The 18750-nt window shown below is 41.2% G+C and overlaps 1 protein-coding gene across 10 annotated transcripts in view; it reads right to left on the bottom strand.

Moving 5' to 3' along the window:
* The window catches only part of LOC109031066 (Ig-like and fibronectin type-III domain-containing protein 1), a 415859-nt gene that overhangs the window by 121569 nt on the left and 275540 nt on the right, over positions 1 to 18750 (bottom strand). For all 10 annotated transcript variants that reach the window (XM_019042365.2, XM_072298097.1, XM_072298099.1 and 7 more), the window contains one exon: positions 11184 to 11276. In XM_019042365.2, the coding sequence (XP_018897910.2) occupies positions 11184 to 11259 (76 nt within the window). In that variant the 5' untranslated portion in view covers positions 11260 to 11276. The remainder of the gene's footprint in view (positions 1 to 11183; positions 11277 to 18750) is intronic.

The following is an 18750-nucleotide window of genomic DNA, read 5'->3' as shown; positions in this document are numbered from 1 at the left end:
AAGAGCCTCCAGTAAAATATTAATGGTTTTCAGGGAAAAATGGGATTCTATAGAGAAAAGAGAAGAAAAAAAAGAAAAGGAAAATGAGTTACGCATCACGGTGCGAGTTGCATAACTTTTACGTAACAATATTTTTTTGAATAAACGCCCCAACCAACTATGCATTAAAATACGCTCACCGGTGTATTACCTAGTATACATCCAATACATGCAGTATAAAAAATAAATACAGTTTAGGAAAGACGTAGGTCGTAGGCACCAAGTCGAATTTTGAAAAAACAAAATGGATTTAGAGTGATTTTGAATAAACTAACAACTTAATTTGAGGAAAGGCTGCACAAGGGGAACAAACAAATGAAAAGAGAAACCCGGAGCGCTCCGAAATAGTCACAATTTCATTATCAACCGGAAAGCATTAAATAAAAATGAGTCGTCGATTCGCTGTTATTCACTGGAAAAAAACACATTGAATCTAGCGTCGAGACTCTTAAATACATCGACAAGAAAAAAACTCTTGATTCAATCAGATTTAAACATAAATCAAGAACCAAGCCTCTTAATTTGAGCGGATTTCTTTTTGATTTAAGCTTAAATCTGATTGAATCAAGATTCCTTTTTTCTTGTCAATGTTTTCAAGAGTCTGGACTCTAGATCCAATGTGTTTTTTTTTTCCAGTGCGTAGAAACAAAGATTACTAAGGTTGGAAATTTAATTACCAGCTTGATTTCGAATTCAACGTGATTTTGAACTCAACCAGTCGTGCATTTGCTCCAGTCAAAAATTTAAAGACACTGACAAATATTTTGAACGCAAAAGCAGTCGTTAAACTTTGTTATTGACATTGACTCTTGAGGAATAAAAATTAAAAACACTTTTTTCTCTTCTTTTCCGTTTCTGCTAAACTCGGTCCATACGTATTGTCATCATAATTGTCTCTTATTCAGAATTCAGACGACGCAGCGACTAGAATGAATTCTCCGAAGAATTGGCAACCGCGTGTGGAAGAACCCTTCCACTTCACACTCGCATGCTGGGATCTGAGCCACCAACCTCGCGCGTTGACACCCTGTTTTTATCAGATGTCCCGGGTTCTTCTCCGCTTGAGCAACTCCGGATTTAACGTTGCACAACTTGGATACAAAAATAAATTCTCCCCAAAACTTGGCCGCTATATGACCTCCGTGCCTGGACTAAATTCGGAATTAACGAGGTACGCCTTTGCTCTTCAACCCCTGGTAACGTTCGGTTATCATATCGTCACTGAACAGCGCATTACGAGAATTTCCTGTTTTGGCAACTCAGTTTCTGGTCATTAAACTTCAAGGTCCGTTTTTCCCTCATTCATTACTTGTTAAACTTCAAACTTTCGAGCAATTACAACCGTGCTTTTTGTTTTCTGTCAAGATTAAAGGTACTTCGTATCAGAATAAGAATGGAGTGACCATGAATTCAAACTCTAGTTATTTGCAAATTGGACGACTGATTTTAGTGCCTGATTTGCCCCACGTTAATCTCCGTTTTTTTACTGAGTGAGAAGTTTGAATTTACTGTTAAATGTAAACTACCGACGTTTATTCCTCGTTCTTTAGTTGATTTTGGAAGTTTTCGATATTTTCAACGTCTTCCTCGTGAAAATTTGAGGAGATAACACCTACGCCTGTGCTTCATTTCAGATCCTGGTTTTTGGCCTATTCTGCTCGCGGACAGAACCGGTCATCGAAAATATTAGCTCTTCAGCGGGCTGATTGTTAAAATTGATAGACAAAGCTATAGACAAAGATGACATAGGGAGTAAGGGGGGATCCCATTGGTTGAAATGAGTAGTTCCTATGCATTAAGGGAGAAAACTATGAACTAATTTTAGGTTCTCTCGTGGGTTGCCGTGAGTTAGTACATTCCCTACCTCCTTTGTCCATTGCAACCACCTGTCTCCACCAGTAGGATCCATCCATATCCCTTTTGTCTTTTTCGTCTATACAGGGTGTCTACTAAAACAGGCTGGCCAAAAATCAGTACTTTTACTGTTCTTTTTCAGCACATTCCCAAGAAATTCAGTACATTTTCAATACCTTCAACTGACGAAATTCGAAAAATTTCAAGAATTTGAAAATTCCCGTTCAAATTGCGACAAAAATGAAGAAAATTCCGGACTTTCTTTCAAACTTTCCTCACTTTTGCAGTGCTTCTGTACCGCCCTTGAAAAATTAGTACTATTTCCGAACTTGTATACACCCTGCTATAGCTTTGTTTGACAAATTTCAACGATCACCCTGCAGAAACTCCAATCAAAATTTAAGAGGAGGGTAAAAATCCTCTGTTTTGGGTTCGATCCGGCGACGGAGCCGGCGATCATCTGTCCGTCCCTGTCCCTGTTCTTGCGGCCCCTGCTCGTCCCTTTTGCGGCTCACCGCCTTCGCCACAGCTCGGGAGGGCGGCAGGGACTCATAACTCATGAATTCGTGATTCGCGGGCGAGCGCGAGCGGTGTCTGAGATGAGTCCGAGGAGATTGGACGACAGCCAGGGACGTGCTGCGAAGGACCCGGGCTTCCGGTCAAAGACCACCTTCCTCCGGGGGAGTCGGTCCAAAATCCGACAAAAGGGACTAGAGTCGCTTTCGATCGGATCGGCCGAGGTTGATAAGTCAGGTCCCTCCGAAATTTTCCGCGATGAAGGTGGAGAATTGAGAACCGAGCCATTTCAGCCGCTGTTATGATTGGTCCGTAACAGAGGAAAAATTGACTAGAATTCGGATTGATTACCGATCCTTAGAAAGGGAATTAATAACACGGTAAGAATTAAAATATTACGAGACTGGCTTTTTCATCAACAGTTCGAACAAATAAGTCGGGCTGGTTGAAAATTTTTAAAGTTAACTAGTTTTTTTTTTCTTGTGTGTTGTAAATTAAAATCAATGAATTTGAACTTTCTACCGGCTTAAAAAACAAAACAAACATAAATCTTGTTGACCACTAAACAGCGGGAAAATGATTTTTTTTTTTTTTTAAAAAAAAAGAAAAACCTATAGAAATCTTACTCTATAACGGGGACTCAAGGGACCGGCCAACTTCCTCGCTTACAGAGAAGTTCTCGTTACAACGATAGTCGAGTCGATCAGAAAAAGACAGATGAACTCCAACATCAATGACTTAAAATACTAAGGTACCATTCAGGGATGCTAAATCCCTACGATTTTCTCGATCCTAGGGTTGTAGGCTCGGGGTGTGTGCTGGTCGGAAATGGAAAGCACCACAGGGACCGGCACCGAGGAATTCTTACAAACTTTCAACGATTAAAACGCGCCACGTGGTGAACGCGCAATGCGTGAAGTATTCCTACGGTCTTGTAGGGGCTAATATGCGTTCCGACCGCACTATGTTTGGCGAAACCAGTTTAACTCGCGGAGTCAGCGTTTTTCGACTTGTTACAACCATTACGTTTTTGCACACTCCGTATTGATCTCTGCTTTGAAATGATAAAAAAATTAAATAAAATACATCCGATTTTCTTCTATTTATTACGGCCAACACCATGGCCGCACCTTTTGAGGAAGTACACCGATTGATGAACAGCTGGAAATTCGTAAACAACGGCAGTAGATATTGTTTACGCTCTTGAGAAGGCAGATTTCGAGGTTTCAGGGGCATCCAAAGATCCTGATTTCGAAAAAAATTAAACGAAAATCTAGCGGAATAGGAGCCCGACATTAAATGAGGGCCTTGGAGGACAAAGCGCATTAGTGCAGTTTTTGAAAAAAGTTGAGATATTAATGAATTCAAGTAAAACTAGCAGTAATGTGTATTCCGTGAAAAATTCACTCACAAATTCCAATTTTTAAGCATCAAAACGTAAGTTTTAACTTTTTTTCCGCCATAAGAATCCATGTAATTTCGAAACTTCAAACACGTCTTTCTCGAAAAAGCAAGAACTGCACTTGTGCGCCTCGTCCTCCAAGCCCCTCAGTTATTGAATGATCGGATTGAGAGGGCACGCACAGTGGCAGGAAGTAATAGAAGAGGTCGGGCATGAAATTTTTGGCTAAAATTTCAAATTTGGACGTACTTCTGCCAAACGGAACTATGTCCATGATGACGTGAGCCCCATTACGCATATATTCGTAAGGGTCTCAGGGCTCATGTCTGAATGCTTTTAGTTCCATTTGGCAGAAATACGTCCATATGTATGTTTAATTCACGGAAAAAATTAAATTGCTAAAAACAGTGAGTACAATGTTTCAATGTAGATTTTACAACAAAAAAATGCTACTTTTACCACCCCCGTGGTTAAATTAGCTTACAATGGTGGTTAAAATAGTATTTTTTTGTTGTAAAATCTACGTTGAAATATTGCAGTCACTTGTTTCAGCAATTTAATTGTTAAATTAGCAATTTAATTTTTTCCATGTGCGTCACAAATTCAGTTTTAAACACTGCAAAAAAACCACATTGGGTGTGGGTCTAGAGTCCAGACTCTTAAAAACATCGACAAGAAAAAGTGCTCTTGATTCAACCAGAATCTAGCTTAAATCAAGAACCAAGCCTCTTAATTCAAGCGGATTTCGTTTTGATTCAAGGAAAAATGCGATTGAATCAAGAGTATTTTTTCTTGTCAATGTTTTCAAGAGTCTGGATTCTAGATTCAATGTGTTTTTTTTCCAGTGAAGGGTGTTTCCGAAAGGAAATTTTCCAAAACCCCATGGAGCCACTCTTGAACTTTTGTTTCATATTTTTGATAATAATAGCTTTCAAAGTTTCCAGATCTGTCAGACTTCTCCTATTGACTAGACCCAAAGTGGGACGTTTGGCAATGCAAGAAAACGGCGGGCTCTCATTTGATTTTTAATTAATAACAGCGCCATTATCCCGGGACGGAAAAATTCGCGCGGGTGACAAAACTCGGGGGCGACGATTCCGGGCGCGGCACGCGACTCCCCGCGACTACAATAAAAGTCGGGTCCGGGGCAGGGCCGGCTCCGAGATTAATTTGATTAATTGGAAAACTTCGCGCGGCGTCGTTTCCGGTCGCCAGCGCGGGCTTTTGGCTTCGTTTCAATTACTTTTATCTGCCGGGCTCGGCTCCCGGCTAGCGTAGCGCCAAGCCGCGCCGCCCCGGCGGTTTTAAACCCAATTATCTTCGGCGGGATCATCCTGACCCGTAGACTGTTTATTGGCCCTTTCGGCCGGGTTATCGCTATTTACTCTCCCCGAGCCGCTGCCCCTCCGACTCTGCCCGATGAAGATATTTACGCCTTCGCCGCGTTGCCAGATCCTACGGTTTTCTTTCGAAAAAAAACTCTCTCGGTCTGATTTTTGAAGCGGAACAGAGTTCTGCCTTCCCTCTAAAATTTTAGGAGCCACCTTGGCCGGAAAGCCCAATTTATAGGAGCCATTTACTATTTTTAGGAACTAAATTAAATTTTGTAAGGGCCATGGCGATGCTGCGAACAATGCGTGTAGAGAGCGCTTCATTGCTACCGCTGCTTCCCGATTGCGAGATCAATCTGTCTTTTCTAGGCGCCACGACGGCGCAGCCTCCCCAATTTTTAGGCACCAAGCCCGATTTTTAGGCGCAGGGGAAGGCGGAACACTGAAGCGGAATATACTGATTTAACGACTACATTGGTCAGAGACAAGAGAACCTGGACCCTACACCAGAGACAAGAGACCCTCCACTCGTATCTCGGCTATGGTGGAAGTTTTTACTTTCGGGACTCCAACATTTAAGTGTTGACTTACCTACATGGTTGACGTTCAACAACGTGTTGGCAGTTGCGTTTGGCAAACAAGCCTAAGTTTGGGAAACATGTTTGGCTCATGACGTCACCCGAAGCTCATCATCCACCATGTAGGTAGGTCAACAGCCGAAAGAAGGGTGATGACTGTTGCTCCCTTAAAATTGTCCACGAGGAAGTGTCGAATCCACGAAAGTAAAAGCTTCCACCTGTCGCCAAGAGGCCAGTGGAGGGTCTCTTGTCTCTGCTCTATACTGACCTCTTGGCGATAGGTGGAAACTTTTACGTTCAGGGATTTCTTACGAACAAGTATAAGGGACCAACAGTCATCATGCTATTTTCGGCTGTTGACCTACCTACTGGGTGAATGATGAGCTTCGGGTGACGTAATGAGTCAGACAAGTTCCCCGAATTCCGCTTTGTATGCATAACGAAATTCTCAACACGTTGTAGACCATTACGGTTACGGCGTCGTCTTTCCATAGCACGGCAGCATTATTTCTCTAACATGCCTCGCTGGTTTTTCAAAATGCGCAACTATACGTGCTTGAAGGCTGTCCGTATAACATACCCGAAAATTGAAGGCGTTTTTGTTTTTCGCGCTTTTAAATTGATGCTCGCGGCGGAGCTGTGCTGTATACTGTGGATTGATTTTTTAGCTCCGAAAATATTCGTTCTCGAGGAGTGTCCGTGTTGCAATTTTAACATTCAAAAGAGAAGGTGCAAGTGATTGAAAATTTGTGGAGGGGGGGAGAAATGATTTTTTACAACGATTATGACTTTTATGGTCAGAAATAAACCATCAGGGATCTTGCAGCTTAAGCAGAGACAAGAGATCCTCCACTGGCCTCTTGGCGAAAGATGGAAGCTTTGACTTTCGGGGATTCAACACTTCCTCGTGGACAATTATAAAAGAGCAACAGTCATCACTCTTCTTTCGGCTGTTGACGTACCTACATGGTGGATGATGAGCTTCGGGTGACGTCATGAGCCGAACAAGTTACCCAAACTTCGGCTTGTATGCCAAACGAAACTGCCAACACGTTATTAAACATCAACCATGTAGGTAAGTCAACAGTAGAAATAGCTGAAGTCCCGAAAGTAAAAGCTTCCACGATTGCCAAGATACTAGTAAGGGTCTTTTGTCTCTGAGTCTTCGGTTTTATGGTTCTAACGTAAACAGAAACAGCAAGAGAAAATTAGACATTAATGATGCAACTAGGCTGATTTTCTTAGATTCTCTCGATATCTAAAGCACAACGACAGGGATATCCTGCTCAGTCTGGCTACGACGAGATAGTGGGTGTTATATCTCGGCCGAGATCGAGGCGATTCAAGAGCAAAAGCAATTAAAAGCTTTCGCGAGCATTTAAGGTTCTTTTAAAATGCACTGAGAGCCGCGCTAAGAGACTGAAACTGTTGAGACTTTAAAATTGACTCAGCTCGACCGGGGGATGATTAGAGGGCGGTCGGGTTCATATTCGCGGCTCGAATCGATGTTGCAAATCCCTAAAAGGTTCCCTGACCTATATTCGAGGGACTGAATCTCTCGCCCTTTTTTAATCAAGTCTGCCAGCCACTTGATTTGAGAACTGCTCTCTTTTGTCTTAGCATCGACTCTTAACCGCGCCTCTCGGTCGGAGTGAAGATGCTCGGCATTCAAAAGGGTCTATGCAAAGTTTGATTGAAAGCTCCGGCTCGGCACATCCGCGGTACAAAAACTCGTGATGCGGTATCCGCTTCCGAAATCAGGGGCATCCTCGGACGAAAGAATGGGGCAAATGAACGGATTCTATGCAGATTCGTTTCGATCATTCACTAACGCGTCTATTGTTTTCGGATTCTGACGAGGATAATGGTCTATTGATGGAGGATCTATAAAATACTGCGACTCATTCACACGCTGAAACATTAGTGAACCTGTAAAACCAGGCGGTGTGAGAGAGGGTGCACTGGAAAAAAAAAAAAAAAACACATTGGATCTAGAGTCCAGATCGCTTACACCACGCTGCAGCACGGTAAAAGCCCAAAACATAAAAGAACAAATTTGAATGCTTTGGAAATCATTAAATTTGACACGAAACCACTAATATATTTACAAAAAACACATTATATTTTCCAGTAGTACATATTTCTTTTTCATCAGTTTAAAAGGGAATAAGCACTGCAGAGAGTGCAAACATTTCAAAATCATGAGTTGAAAAACGTTGACTTAACTCCGCGAGTTTAAATACTAGAGCCTAACATAGAGCGGAGCGGCGTGTTAGCAGCGCAGAACGCGCACTGGCGCCTACAAACCTAACGGGATACTTCACGCATTGCGCAACGCGTGAAGTATCCCGTTAGGTTTGTAGGGGCCTGTGCGCGTGTCACGCTGGTTGCCTGTCGCGCCGCAAAGCTTTAAGCAACTATTTCGCGTCAGAGGCGTTGCACAGTATCCTACAAGATTGAAGGCGCACGAAATAACTAGTCAAAGAGGACTTTCAATTTTGACTGCATCTGTTACTGAAAAATGTTTAATTTGGCATTGGAGCGTTTCCTAGGCTCCCGCTTTGGTTTTCATCTTATCATATCCGCACAGTTTACACATGAACATATGTTTTTATCTGCTCTTAGAGTCTGTTCTCTTTCATGACTTTGATTCATGAATGAAATGTTTTTAAGAATGAAGGTAGTAGTAGTATGCATTCATTTTTGAGGTGGTTCCTGTCATTTAACTGAGAAGAAAAAAATGAGAACATAACATGTTCACAATTTGGTCAATTTTGGACATATCCTTTGTTGACATTAAATCATGTGGACCTAATAAAGATTGGACTTAACGTTTAGTGGACATAAATAGCGGTGGACATTTATTTAATGGACGAAAGTTAGGTGGACATGAAGTCCATGGAAGCCCTTAGGTAAGACCACGGCTCTTTTTTTCCACTTTTGTGTACATTATCAACATTTCATTTGAACAACATTATCAGGTTTTCTCCTCCGATGATTTGTTGGTGAGATATCAGCCTGTCAAGTTGACATAATTTTTCTCGAGATAATTAGGATCATTTCCTACAATTCAACTAATATTTTCTCATTAAATACGTGCGGGGTGTTGTGTGCAAAATTCAGACTATGACATTCATTCAAATTTTTCTCTAAGATACAACAGCGTGTATTCTAAATCCTCGAATCCGAAAAACGCGCCTTTTGGATTTCACCGCGGATACGGTGACTCTGGCAACTTCTCGTCATCTGCGCTTTCGTGTCTCCCGACTCCGCGTGTCTTCATAAAAAATAGAAAACACACTTTCGCAGGTCGTCGACAATTTACGCCTCCACCATATCGTGGCTGCAGCTACACACCCCCATGCAGCAGGGGTGGGGGTAAAAAATAATGGCAATGAGCATGTATTATAGAGCGAAGCATTCAGGTGACATGCGAGCAATATACACTCTACTAGTATATGCGCGCTGCGGTATCACCGTTTCGGGCGGTCTTATGGACTTGCATGTTTATCTGATCCAGCGCAAGGGTTCGTTAGAAACCGATGAATATTTAAGTTCATGCTTGCGTATCTTTCGAAGCTAGGTAGCCATACTGAGTCTCCGTTAACGTTTTTCTATTCTCTCTTCCTAAAGGGAAACTTTCTATTCTTTTGGCCTCCATGTTACCATGGGTGAAACTAGAAATTTCTTATTTTTGACTGGAAGGCAAAGACGAACATCTCATGTAGGCATATCTGGAGGGGAGGGCGCAGAAAGACATCTCTCTTAAGAGGGTCTGACGAGGAGACTCCTTCAGTTATAGAAGAGATCTGGGGGACGGAGAATGGGGACGCCCCCATTATCCCAAAAAAGGGTCTGGGGAGAGAGGTTCCCGGTATAATTTTGAAAATTGAGACGTACCAGGGGCATAATTCTAACTTTTGAGATTTTTTTTTTTACCTGTATATTGATTTTCATACAATTTCAAGGATGAAAGAAGTGTCACGCACTTATTTCTCAGAATTTCTTACACTTCATGAAAGACACCTGATAAATTTTTGACGAACCTAGGGCTCTCTCCTGGTTCCACAATTGCCTATTACTGAACAGGTTTAGACTATATATTCAATACAGAGGCTATTGTACAATTGACACAAACTCGAGAGTTTTCTATTGGGTAGTCGACTCAAATCTGGAGTCAAGTTTGATCCGATCCCTGACTTGAGACATATTCTACAATAAATCAGCATGTTCTCCCAAACGCTAATAAGCAATATATTTAGGATTGTTAAAACAAAAAAACAAACAAAAAAAACGGCCTACACGGTTTGGCAACACAGAAATGTACTCATGGCATTCGATTGAGCAAGGCAAGCGAACAGAACAATTATTTTCCATGCTTTTCCATTTGGGTCATCACGCAACACGCTATACAGAGCACGACATACACAGAAATGTCCAATTCTTATCTGATTCTTGCAAGTTTTGTAATGAATACACCTTCCAACTATATCGAATCAAGCTTTCTTTCTCCTTGAGAGAACAATGATATTATTTCGGTCGGAGTGAATTTGAATAATACTTTCCACTTTTGATTTATTCTTTGAAAGGAATTGACGTATTTATGCTAAAAGGAACTATATTGCACGCAAATCCTATGTACGTAGCTCCTTTTAGCATAAATACATCCAAATGTAACTAATGCCTGTTGATAAATTATTCAAAAGTTTTTAGAAAATAAAAAAAAAAAAAACTTTGTGAAATTATGCGGGAGGATTGGTATTTCCAAGAGTAATAAATCATTGATTCAAGGAAATGTAATCACATGAAAATGAATCTTAAATGTTTTAATTTGAAAACATCATAATTTTTCTTGATCATTGATTCATAACTTCGTAACAGGCATAGAAACTTGATCACTTGGAGGAGAAATGTGGAGTGAGTTTCCATTTGACGAGAGAAGAAAATAAAGTTGAGACAAAACTTTATAGAATGGGTGCATTTGCAACGAGGAACGAGTAGCAAACTGCCTCAATAGCAAACGACGACGATTCTTGGAACAATGACTGAATAGGCAAAAGCTGGATAAGACTAGTAACACTTGCAAGAAATAGACCTGATAGAAGTTCAAGTCAACAGATCTATGTTTAAATTTCAAATTAATGGTGAAACAGCCAAACCACGTCTATCGGTTCTTGACGTTGTAAATGCTTATTATGCATTTAACGATATTGACAGATGACTGATCATCGTAATTGCACAAAATTTTGTCTGATTTTATTAACCCCTTTCAGGGAATATTCTCAGAAAAATGTTGTACAAAAATGTCTAGTAATATACTGTCCTCTTGAAAAAGTAAAGTAGGATAAAAAATATTGAGACGCCGCGATCGAAATGCGTGGTACGGTCGTTTCACACCGTCTAGATGCAGCTTAAAAGGTTCGAGGCTAAGATTAGTGTTAACCTTAAGGTTTAATTGCTTACCTTTGTTTTTGGCCGCCGAGGACATGCCGGCGAGAGGAATGAGGAGGAGCAGGAGGTGGGGACTGCTCCCGAGCATCTTGAAGAGTTGGTGCTCTGTAACAGAAAGCAAAAGGTATTTCAGTCAACAATTGTAAACATGGAGAGAAGAGAAGAGATTCACACAGAGAAAGAATCAAAATCAAAGTTGAGTTCAAAGCTGAGTGATCAAAGTTTCATTGTTTGAGCGGGATTTGAGAGTCATATTCATGGTCGTTCCTTTACAGCTCCTTTTCTTGGGAGGCCTTATATGGTTTACATCGTCAATAAGCAAGATTTAAAAAGATCTTCGACACAGCATGTCATAAAAGAACAATTTTTGCCGACTTTGAGTAAAATTTATCAGTATGATTTATGAGATGAGTCCTCGAAAATAATTGCAATGATTCACCACTACAAAAAATACTATAAACACTAAAGAAAATATATTGAGTGTTTAGTACAAAATGTGTGTGTGTGTTAGGGTGCAAAATTTTCTTCCGTATTTTGTACTTTTTTCAAAGGCAAATTATTGTGTGCCCTAGCAAGAATCCGATTCTAAGGTTATACTGTTGAATCTTACTGAGGGTTGGTAAACACTTTGCGGTTTAAGATGCTAGTTGGCGGATCCTCAAACCTCCCTTGATCACAAAATATAAACCAAAACGACCCTAAAGGAGGTTTAAATAGACCCTTAACATATCATCGTAAATACTACCTAATACTAATTTTAAAGATAGTTTTTTCTTCGTGTAGGGATTTGAACGAATCTTGTTGTCGCTAATCTTCAAGATCCGACGGTAAAAAATTGACGTCTTTACGCTAAAAGGAACTATAAGAGTAGGTTCTGCGTGCAACGTAGTTCCTTATAGGTTTGAACTGCAGGCTGCACGGGATCCATTATTTCTGGATCACTATGGAAAGAACAAATGTTTCATTATATTCCCTATGTAGATTTTTACTTTCACGGATAAGCCAGAAATAGTGTTCCCTTATTTCGGTGGTTCATCTCGAAAAGCGACTTTTCTATCCGCAAATCCGTTTAACGGTATCAAAACTTCCTGAATTTCGCAACATAAAACCACTATTTCCGACTCGTTCATGAAAAAAGCACCTATCCGCACAAGGAAGTCAACGGCGCATTATTTTCTTTCCAAAACGAGCCGGAAACAGTGGTTCCTCATCGCAAAATACAGTCAAAATCTGGCAAAGGCGTTGTAAAAGCACTCGGTCGTATCCGCGAATCCTTTCTCAGTCTCCGTCACTTTCCCGGCGGGCACATCTCTCCTGCTAAACAAAAACCTCTCAACTCCGACGAAAACCCTTTGTAGATATACGCGGTTTTCGCTTAGGACGACAGACTTTGCCTCCGCTCGGCTTTTGTCCGACCGGGTTTAATCCGTGCACGCACCCCGGGGCACTCATCCCCCCCCCCCCCCGCTGCTATGGTCGCTCCTCGTGTTACGCCTCGGCTCCGATAGGCCCTCGTGAGGAGATTCAAGAGAGTGTTCTTCCCTGCTCACAAAGTAAGAACCTCGCATCTTCGGGGGAAAAGCAATGTAAATATGCGGTTTTGGCAGCGTACAAGATATATTTCCTTGAGTTTCCCGGTCGACAGAGATATTGTTTTAAGGGGTCGCTGTACGGGCCGCGGAACAATCGCGCGGTAGTGGCGCCCCCAAGAATCCCGGGAGTCCTCCGGGGCTCTCCAGACGCCTAAGAGGGTTTTTCTAAGGCTCAAAGAATTTTATTTTTTTTTTGTAATTCGCAGAGATGTTAGATTTCGTGGGAATTGAGGATTCCGCTGATTTTGCGTCAGGTTGAGTTCATTCCAAGAACCTTCGAAAAAGGAGAGAGAACCGAAGAGGGAGGTCAAATCAGTGAGATTCTTGAAAATTGACAACACTATTTTTCCTCTATTTAAATGTGTCTAAAAATATCGATTCTTGCTTGGAGCTTGCCTCGCCTCATATCGATGTCTTTAATGGATTCAAATGGAGGAAAAATAGAGTTCCCAACTTGTAAGATCACCATTTGGTCAAATTAACTGCACCAAAGATGCAAATCCCCCCCCCCTCCCTCTTCCTGAGATCAATATCAGTGCCCACAAAATATCATCCCCAATTCTTTTCTTGTGCTAATCAGACTAATCTTAAAAATTGATTGATTTTTTCTTTTCTTCTTCGTGTTTTGCTTTACGACGACTCCACTTCGCCCTCCTTGCATCAGCACTTATAATAAACGCATCAGCACTTATTTAGAAATAAAATATAAAAAATATGCATTTGCGGCTTGCCATTTTATCAATGATTATAACTGTCTGATGGTCTATTGCTACAGATCTAAAAATATGTGTTTTTCTCACGTTTACGCAGCCTCGACTCAATTCGCCTTCTCCCTCTGATGTCTGACGTAAAGACGGATCTCAATTTCCTTGTGATCCCTTATCTCCATAAAACGCCGTGCTTTTTAGAGCTTACGCGGAAACAGAGATGCGCCTTTACGTCAGAGGAGCGACAAATTTTGGCGACTCTCTGCATCGTTCGAATCGGCAATGGCGCGTGTCCTGCCGGAGTGGTTCGATTCGCGAGTGCACTCACGTCTGCCGCTGTAATTCACTTTATTTTTTCGCCCTGGATTCCATACTTTCCCCTCGGAGAAATAACGTCCTTATTATGTCGCCCACCTCCTTCACGCCCACCCCCGTGTCCCTTGTCTGTCCCTCGTCCGAGCCCCTTAGTTTTCATGTATATAATGCAATGCCTATATTCGACCATGCCAAGCAAGAGCACAAAGTATGGGCGGAGAAATAGGCTTTTGTCGTTTGTTGTTTCATTTCTAATAATTCATATACTCTACGTGTTTAGAGGAACAACATCCTATTAACATTTTGAAAAATTCAAACAAAACGTAGGATTGGTCCACAATAAGACGTTATCATCCGGCCCCGCTTGAAATCGATTTTCTCTGAAAGCCTTTTCTTCGTCAACACTATACGTTTTTTTCCTTAGCAGAGCGATTGAAACACTTTATAATTTCTTCGCGATACAAAATTGATCAGCCCAAATATGATACAATACGAAAAAAAACCACATTAAAACAGGGTACAGACTTTGGAAAGTATAAATAGTATTTAAGTTATATTCTGGAAGAAACACTGGATGGTGTTCGGAATGATTCTATTCTTTTTTCTAGGTCTTTGAGCTTAACAATCAAAACATGATTCTGCGACTGATGCATCGGATCCATTTTTACCTTGCCTGCGGGCTGATTGTTGGAATTGATAGACATAAGAATTATGAAGCTATCCTATTGATTGAAATGAGTTCTTATAGAGTAAGGGAGAAAATTATGGTCCAGCTATAAGGTCTCCCGTGGTTTGCCGTTAGTTAGTCTATTACCTACTTTCCATATCCATTGCAACCACCCGCTTACACCAGTTGGATCCCTCCATATCCTTATTGCCTTCTTTGTCTATCGCTTTGTGTACCAATTTCAACAATTAACTCGCTGGCCGTCCATTATAAATACTAATAGCCCGGTTATTCGCGGTTGCATTATCCGCGGTCGTCGCGCTGGACGTTTGGAGCATAATTTACTTTCTTGGGTGAAAAAAGGTGCGATCAAAAGAGTAATAACAGACGAATCATTCAAAGTTTCTTCATGAAATGATCATACTCAAGAAAGTAAAATGTATCATTGTCTTGATCAAGTTCACCATACACAGTAATATTTGCGAAAACACGACTTGTTTGGGCGACGGTTCGTAATTTCGGAATATCCGTAGGCTCCCGTTATCCGCGGAAACTCCAATCCTAATCACCGCGGATAGCCAAGGTTCTACTGTATTTTCTTTAGGAACTGATTTTAGGAGTTTCCATTGCGTAAATCATTTTCTAAACGTTAAATTGTAAAAGGTAAAGCAGGCTCCCGTTATCCGCGATAACTCCGGTCCCGATCACCGCGGACAGCCGAAGTTCTCTTGTATTTTCTTAAGAGACCGATTTCAGGACTCCCCATTGCATGAATCATTTTCTACGTTAAATTGTAAAGAGTAAATATGTGACGGAGAGCTGCAGTTGGTACCTCGTCTGTGTGATAGCTCATTGCAACCCGAGTGAAAACCTGGGCGAGGGGTTAGCAAAATAAAATGCCGGATTCGCAATTACCCAAAGGTTAATATTTCATGACGAGAGTTAATTAATTTCAGCTCAAGCGCTTATCTGATGTTGCGAGGGACTTCATTTTTGAGCGCTCCCTTACGGCATGCGGCACGGCGGAATAGTTTCGCAATACTTCCGCCGCCGCCGCCGCCGCCGCCGTGATCTCGAGCTGAAGTTAATCTTATAATTAAATCCTTAATTTCTGTCAAGAGTGCGCCCGATGTATGCGAATGCTCCGTCTGGTAACTTCCTCTTGAAATTAGACTTGAAATAAACAGCTACGGTGTAACTCCAATTCCTTTCAGTACTGAAGCACACGGAACGATTTTTTTTTTTTTTTTGGATGGAAAAGTGAAGACGGTTTTGAAAGTTCTGAGCGGAACGTACCCACCGGATTTCGGCGCATCTGCGTATTGTTTAATTGGATTGCATTCTGAAAAAAGCAACCAGAAGCATTGCAATGATGCTAAGATTGTGCATTTTCATATTTTGAAATCATGAAAAAATATGAAATTTACATGGTAATTTTTGTCTTTTTACGGTTTTTAGGGAGTGAGATAGAAACTGTAAGTGGATAATCAGGTTTTTCTCCCAAGACAAAAGTAGTTGTTCAATCTTTGCAACATTGCGATGCTCTTGGTCCCTTTTTGCAACATGCAATCCAATTGATCTATTCTTTTTCCAACGGATGCTTTTTGGGGCTCATGCGGAAATCGAGTTACGCCCTTACGTTAGAGGAGCGACGAAATATCCGACCATGCCTCCGAACTCCAAAGCATCCGTGTTCCGATCCTTTAATCCTTTTCTTTAACGGATAGGTCCATTCTTTAAGTTTCTGGTTAAGATGGGCAATTTTTCTCAAATAAATGCGTTAAATTATGATAATTCTCCAATTAGATCTCAATTTATCGCAACTTTAAGCCGTTTGAGGTAAAAACGGGAACGCCTCAGATGTTGCTGGACCCAGGGATTTAAACGCCCGGCAAGCGCGGTACGGCAGGGCGCGTCTAATTAAAGCGTTCCGTTAAACTCATAACTAGACTTATTTATTTATTTTGAAGCTGCGACTCCAGTTGGGACGGAAGTTTCCCTTGCGCGACGGATATCCGGTTCGCTCCACCGGATTATGCGTGTTTCCCAGCGTGGGGCATTTTTAGGCGCCCAACTTTTCGAGCGGGTTGAGCCGCGCGCCCCCACCCGAAAAAGGGGGGGATTTTCTCGTCGAGTTTCACGGATGGATGAAGACACGGCTCCCGACTCGACAACATAAAACAAAGTGCCACAATTTTGTGGAGTTGTATTCGCACGAATAGAAGCTGAGGCCGTGCGAAAATTACGAACCAGAATGGGTTACTAGACAAGGTTTATATTTTAAGGCACCACGATATCACATTCACTAGGGTGCGGCTAATTTCGGTAAATTAAAATGATGATTTTACAAATTAACGAGAAAACATCCTGAAATATTCGAATATGTGGGTAATAACACACTGTTTAGAAAACTTTTTAATTCTGCCGACATTTACAATTACACGTCTCGCCAGGTTTTGACCAAAAGTCCTTTTAGTACAAAATCTTCCCAAGACTTTCAACTATATTGACAAAGTTTTCATGCAGTCTTTGAAAAGATGTAAAACAAAAAAATTTCCATCACGATGAGATGTTTTGCTACCTTAATATAATTTCTCTCCGTAGCTCTCTTCAGTCTCTCTCGAACTGTCTAGAATAAAATCAGAAAATGTCTTAAATATCTTCAGTTTTTTAGAAAAGAAAAATAGGCAGCACGGTGATGGTGGTAATCAGGCTAGTTGGATAGGTTAATGCTAGAATGAAATGTGTAAAAATGATTTAAATTAGAAGGAACTATACGATGTGATTTACATTTTTAATCATTTTTATATTTTAGAGCACCATTGCACACATGTAATTTAATTTGTTTCAACTTAGAAATCAAGCCCAAAAAATCTATAAACACTTCACTGGAAAAAAAGTCGCTTGGATCTACAGTCAGACTCTTAGTAACATTGACAAGAAAAAGTACTCTTGATTCAATCCGATTTTTCCTTGAATCGAAGAGCCGAACCTCTTGATTTAGGCAGATTTCCTTTTGATTCTAGCAAAAAGTCCGATTGAATCAAGAGTTTTTTTCTCGTCAATGTTTTTAAGAGTCTGGGCTCTAGATCTAAGCTACTCACTGGAAAAAAAACGCATTAGATCTAGGGTCCAGACTCTTAAAAACATCGACAAGAAAAAGTACTCTTGATTCAATCAGATTTAAGCTTAAATCAAGAACCAAGCCTCTTAATTTGAGCGGATTTCCTTTTGATTTAAGCTTAAATCTGATGGAATCAAGAGCCCTTCTTCTTGTCAATGTTTTCAAGAGTCTGGACTCTAGATCCAATGTGCTTTTTTTCCAATGCTTTTTTCCAAGTGTTCAAATTTTAGGGTCACGATGACATCATTCCCCGGATGATTTTCGCCGAAAGTCTAGCAACTCAGCTCGGAGAGATTAAAGTCACGCGAGCATCAACGCAGGGAGCAGCGGGAAGAATTAATGACGTCATCCAGTGGGACAGCTGACACCGCTTTTTTGTGTGAAAGTTGAAAGTTCGGAAACTTTTCCTGTCACACGATGAGCGATCTGCCCGGGCGGGATAAACAAACACAATGGAGCCGCCTCCGCCGCCTCGAGAATCGGGATTCGTCCCGGACTCGGGTGCCACGCTGCGCCGTGTGCCGTGTGTCTTGCCGTGCGAAACAAGTGCCACTCCGGTTTCAGTCGGCGTTTCGGCGCGAGCGTCGAAGTTTTCGACCGACAGCTGGTTAAAAGTTTCCCGAATTAAGAACGAATTAAAAGCGGACACGCGTCATACAGAAGGCACACGTGGGATTCGTCAAGATCCCTTGTCGAGACGACACCCGGAAACACGTTAATTCATCGCACTGGGAAAAAAAAACATTGGATCGAGAGTTCAGACTCTTGAAAACATTGACAAGAAAAAGAGCTCTAGATTCAAGCAGATTTAAGCTTATATCAAAAGGAAATTTGCTCAAATTAAGAGGCTTGGTTCTTGATCTAAGCTTAAATCTGATTCAATCTAAAGTATTTTTTCTTGTTGATGTCTACAATGTGATACAATGTGTTTTTTTTCCAGTGCGTCGAAGCGCCCCGGATTTTTTAGTTTTTTTGGCCCAACGTGCACAATTCTGCCAACATACAAAACAAAAACAAACATAGATCTCTCTGATAAAAATCATAGATACGTGATAGCTTTTCCGTAAAATTTGACGATGATGTTTGTCCAGTAAATTGTATAGGAAGGCGCCTTGCCTGCTGAAAATTGGGACCTTTTTAACTACAAATTTTCTTACAAGGCTGAGTAGAGTCC

This window comes from Bemisia tabaci, chromosome 3 (assembly GCF_918797505.1).
Source record: "Bemisia tabaci chromosome 3, PGI_BMITA_v3".
Classification (NCBI taxonomy): domain Eukaryota; kingdom Metazoa; phylum Arthropoda; class Insecta; order Hemiptera; family Aleyrodidae; genus Bemisia; species Bemisia tabaci.
Note: the sequence above shows the minus strand (reverse complement) of the source record. Positions and strands in the feature narration are given on the sequence as shown.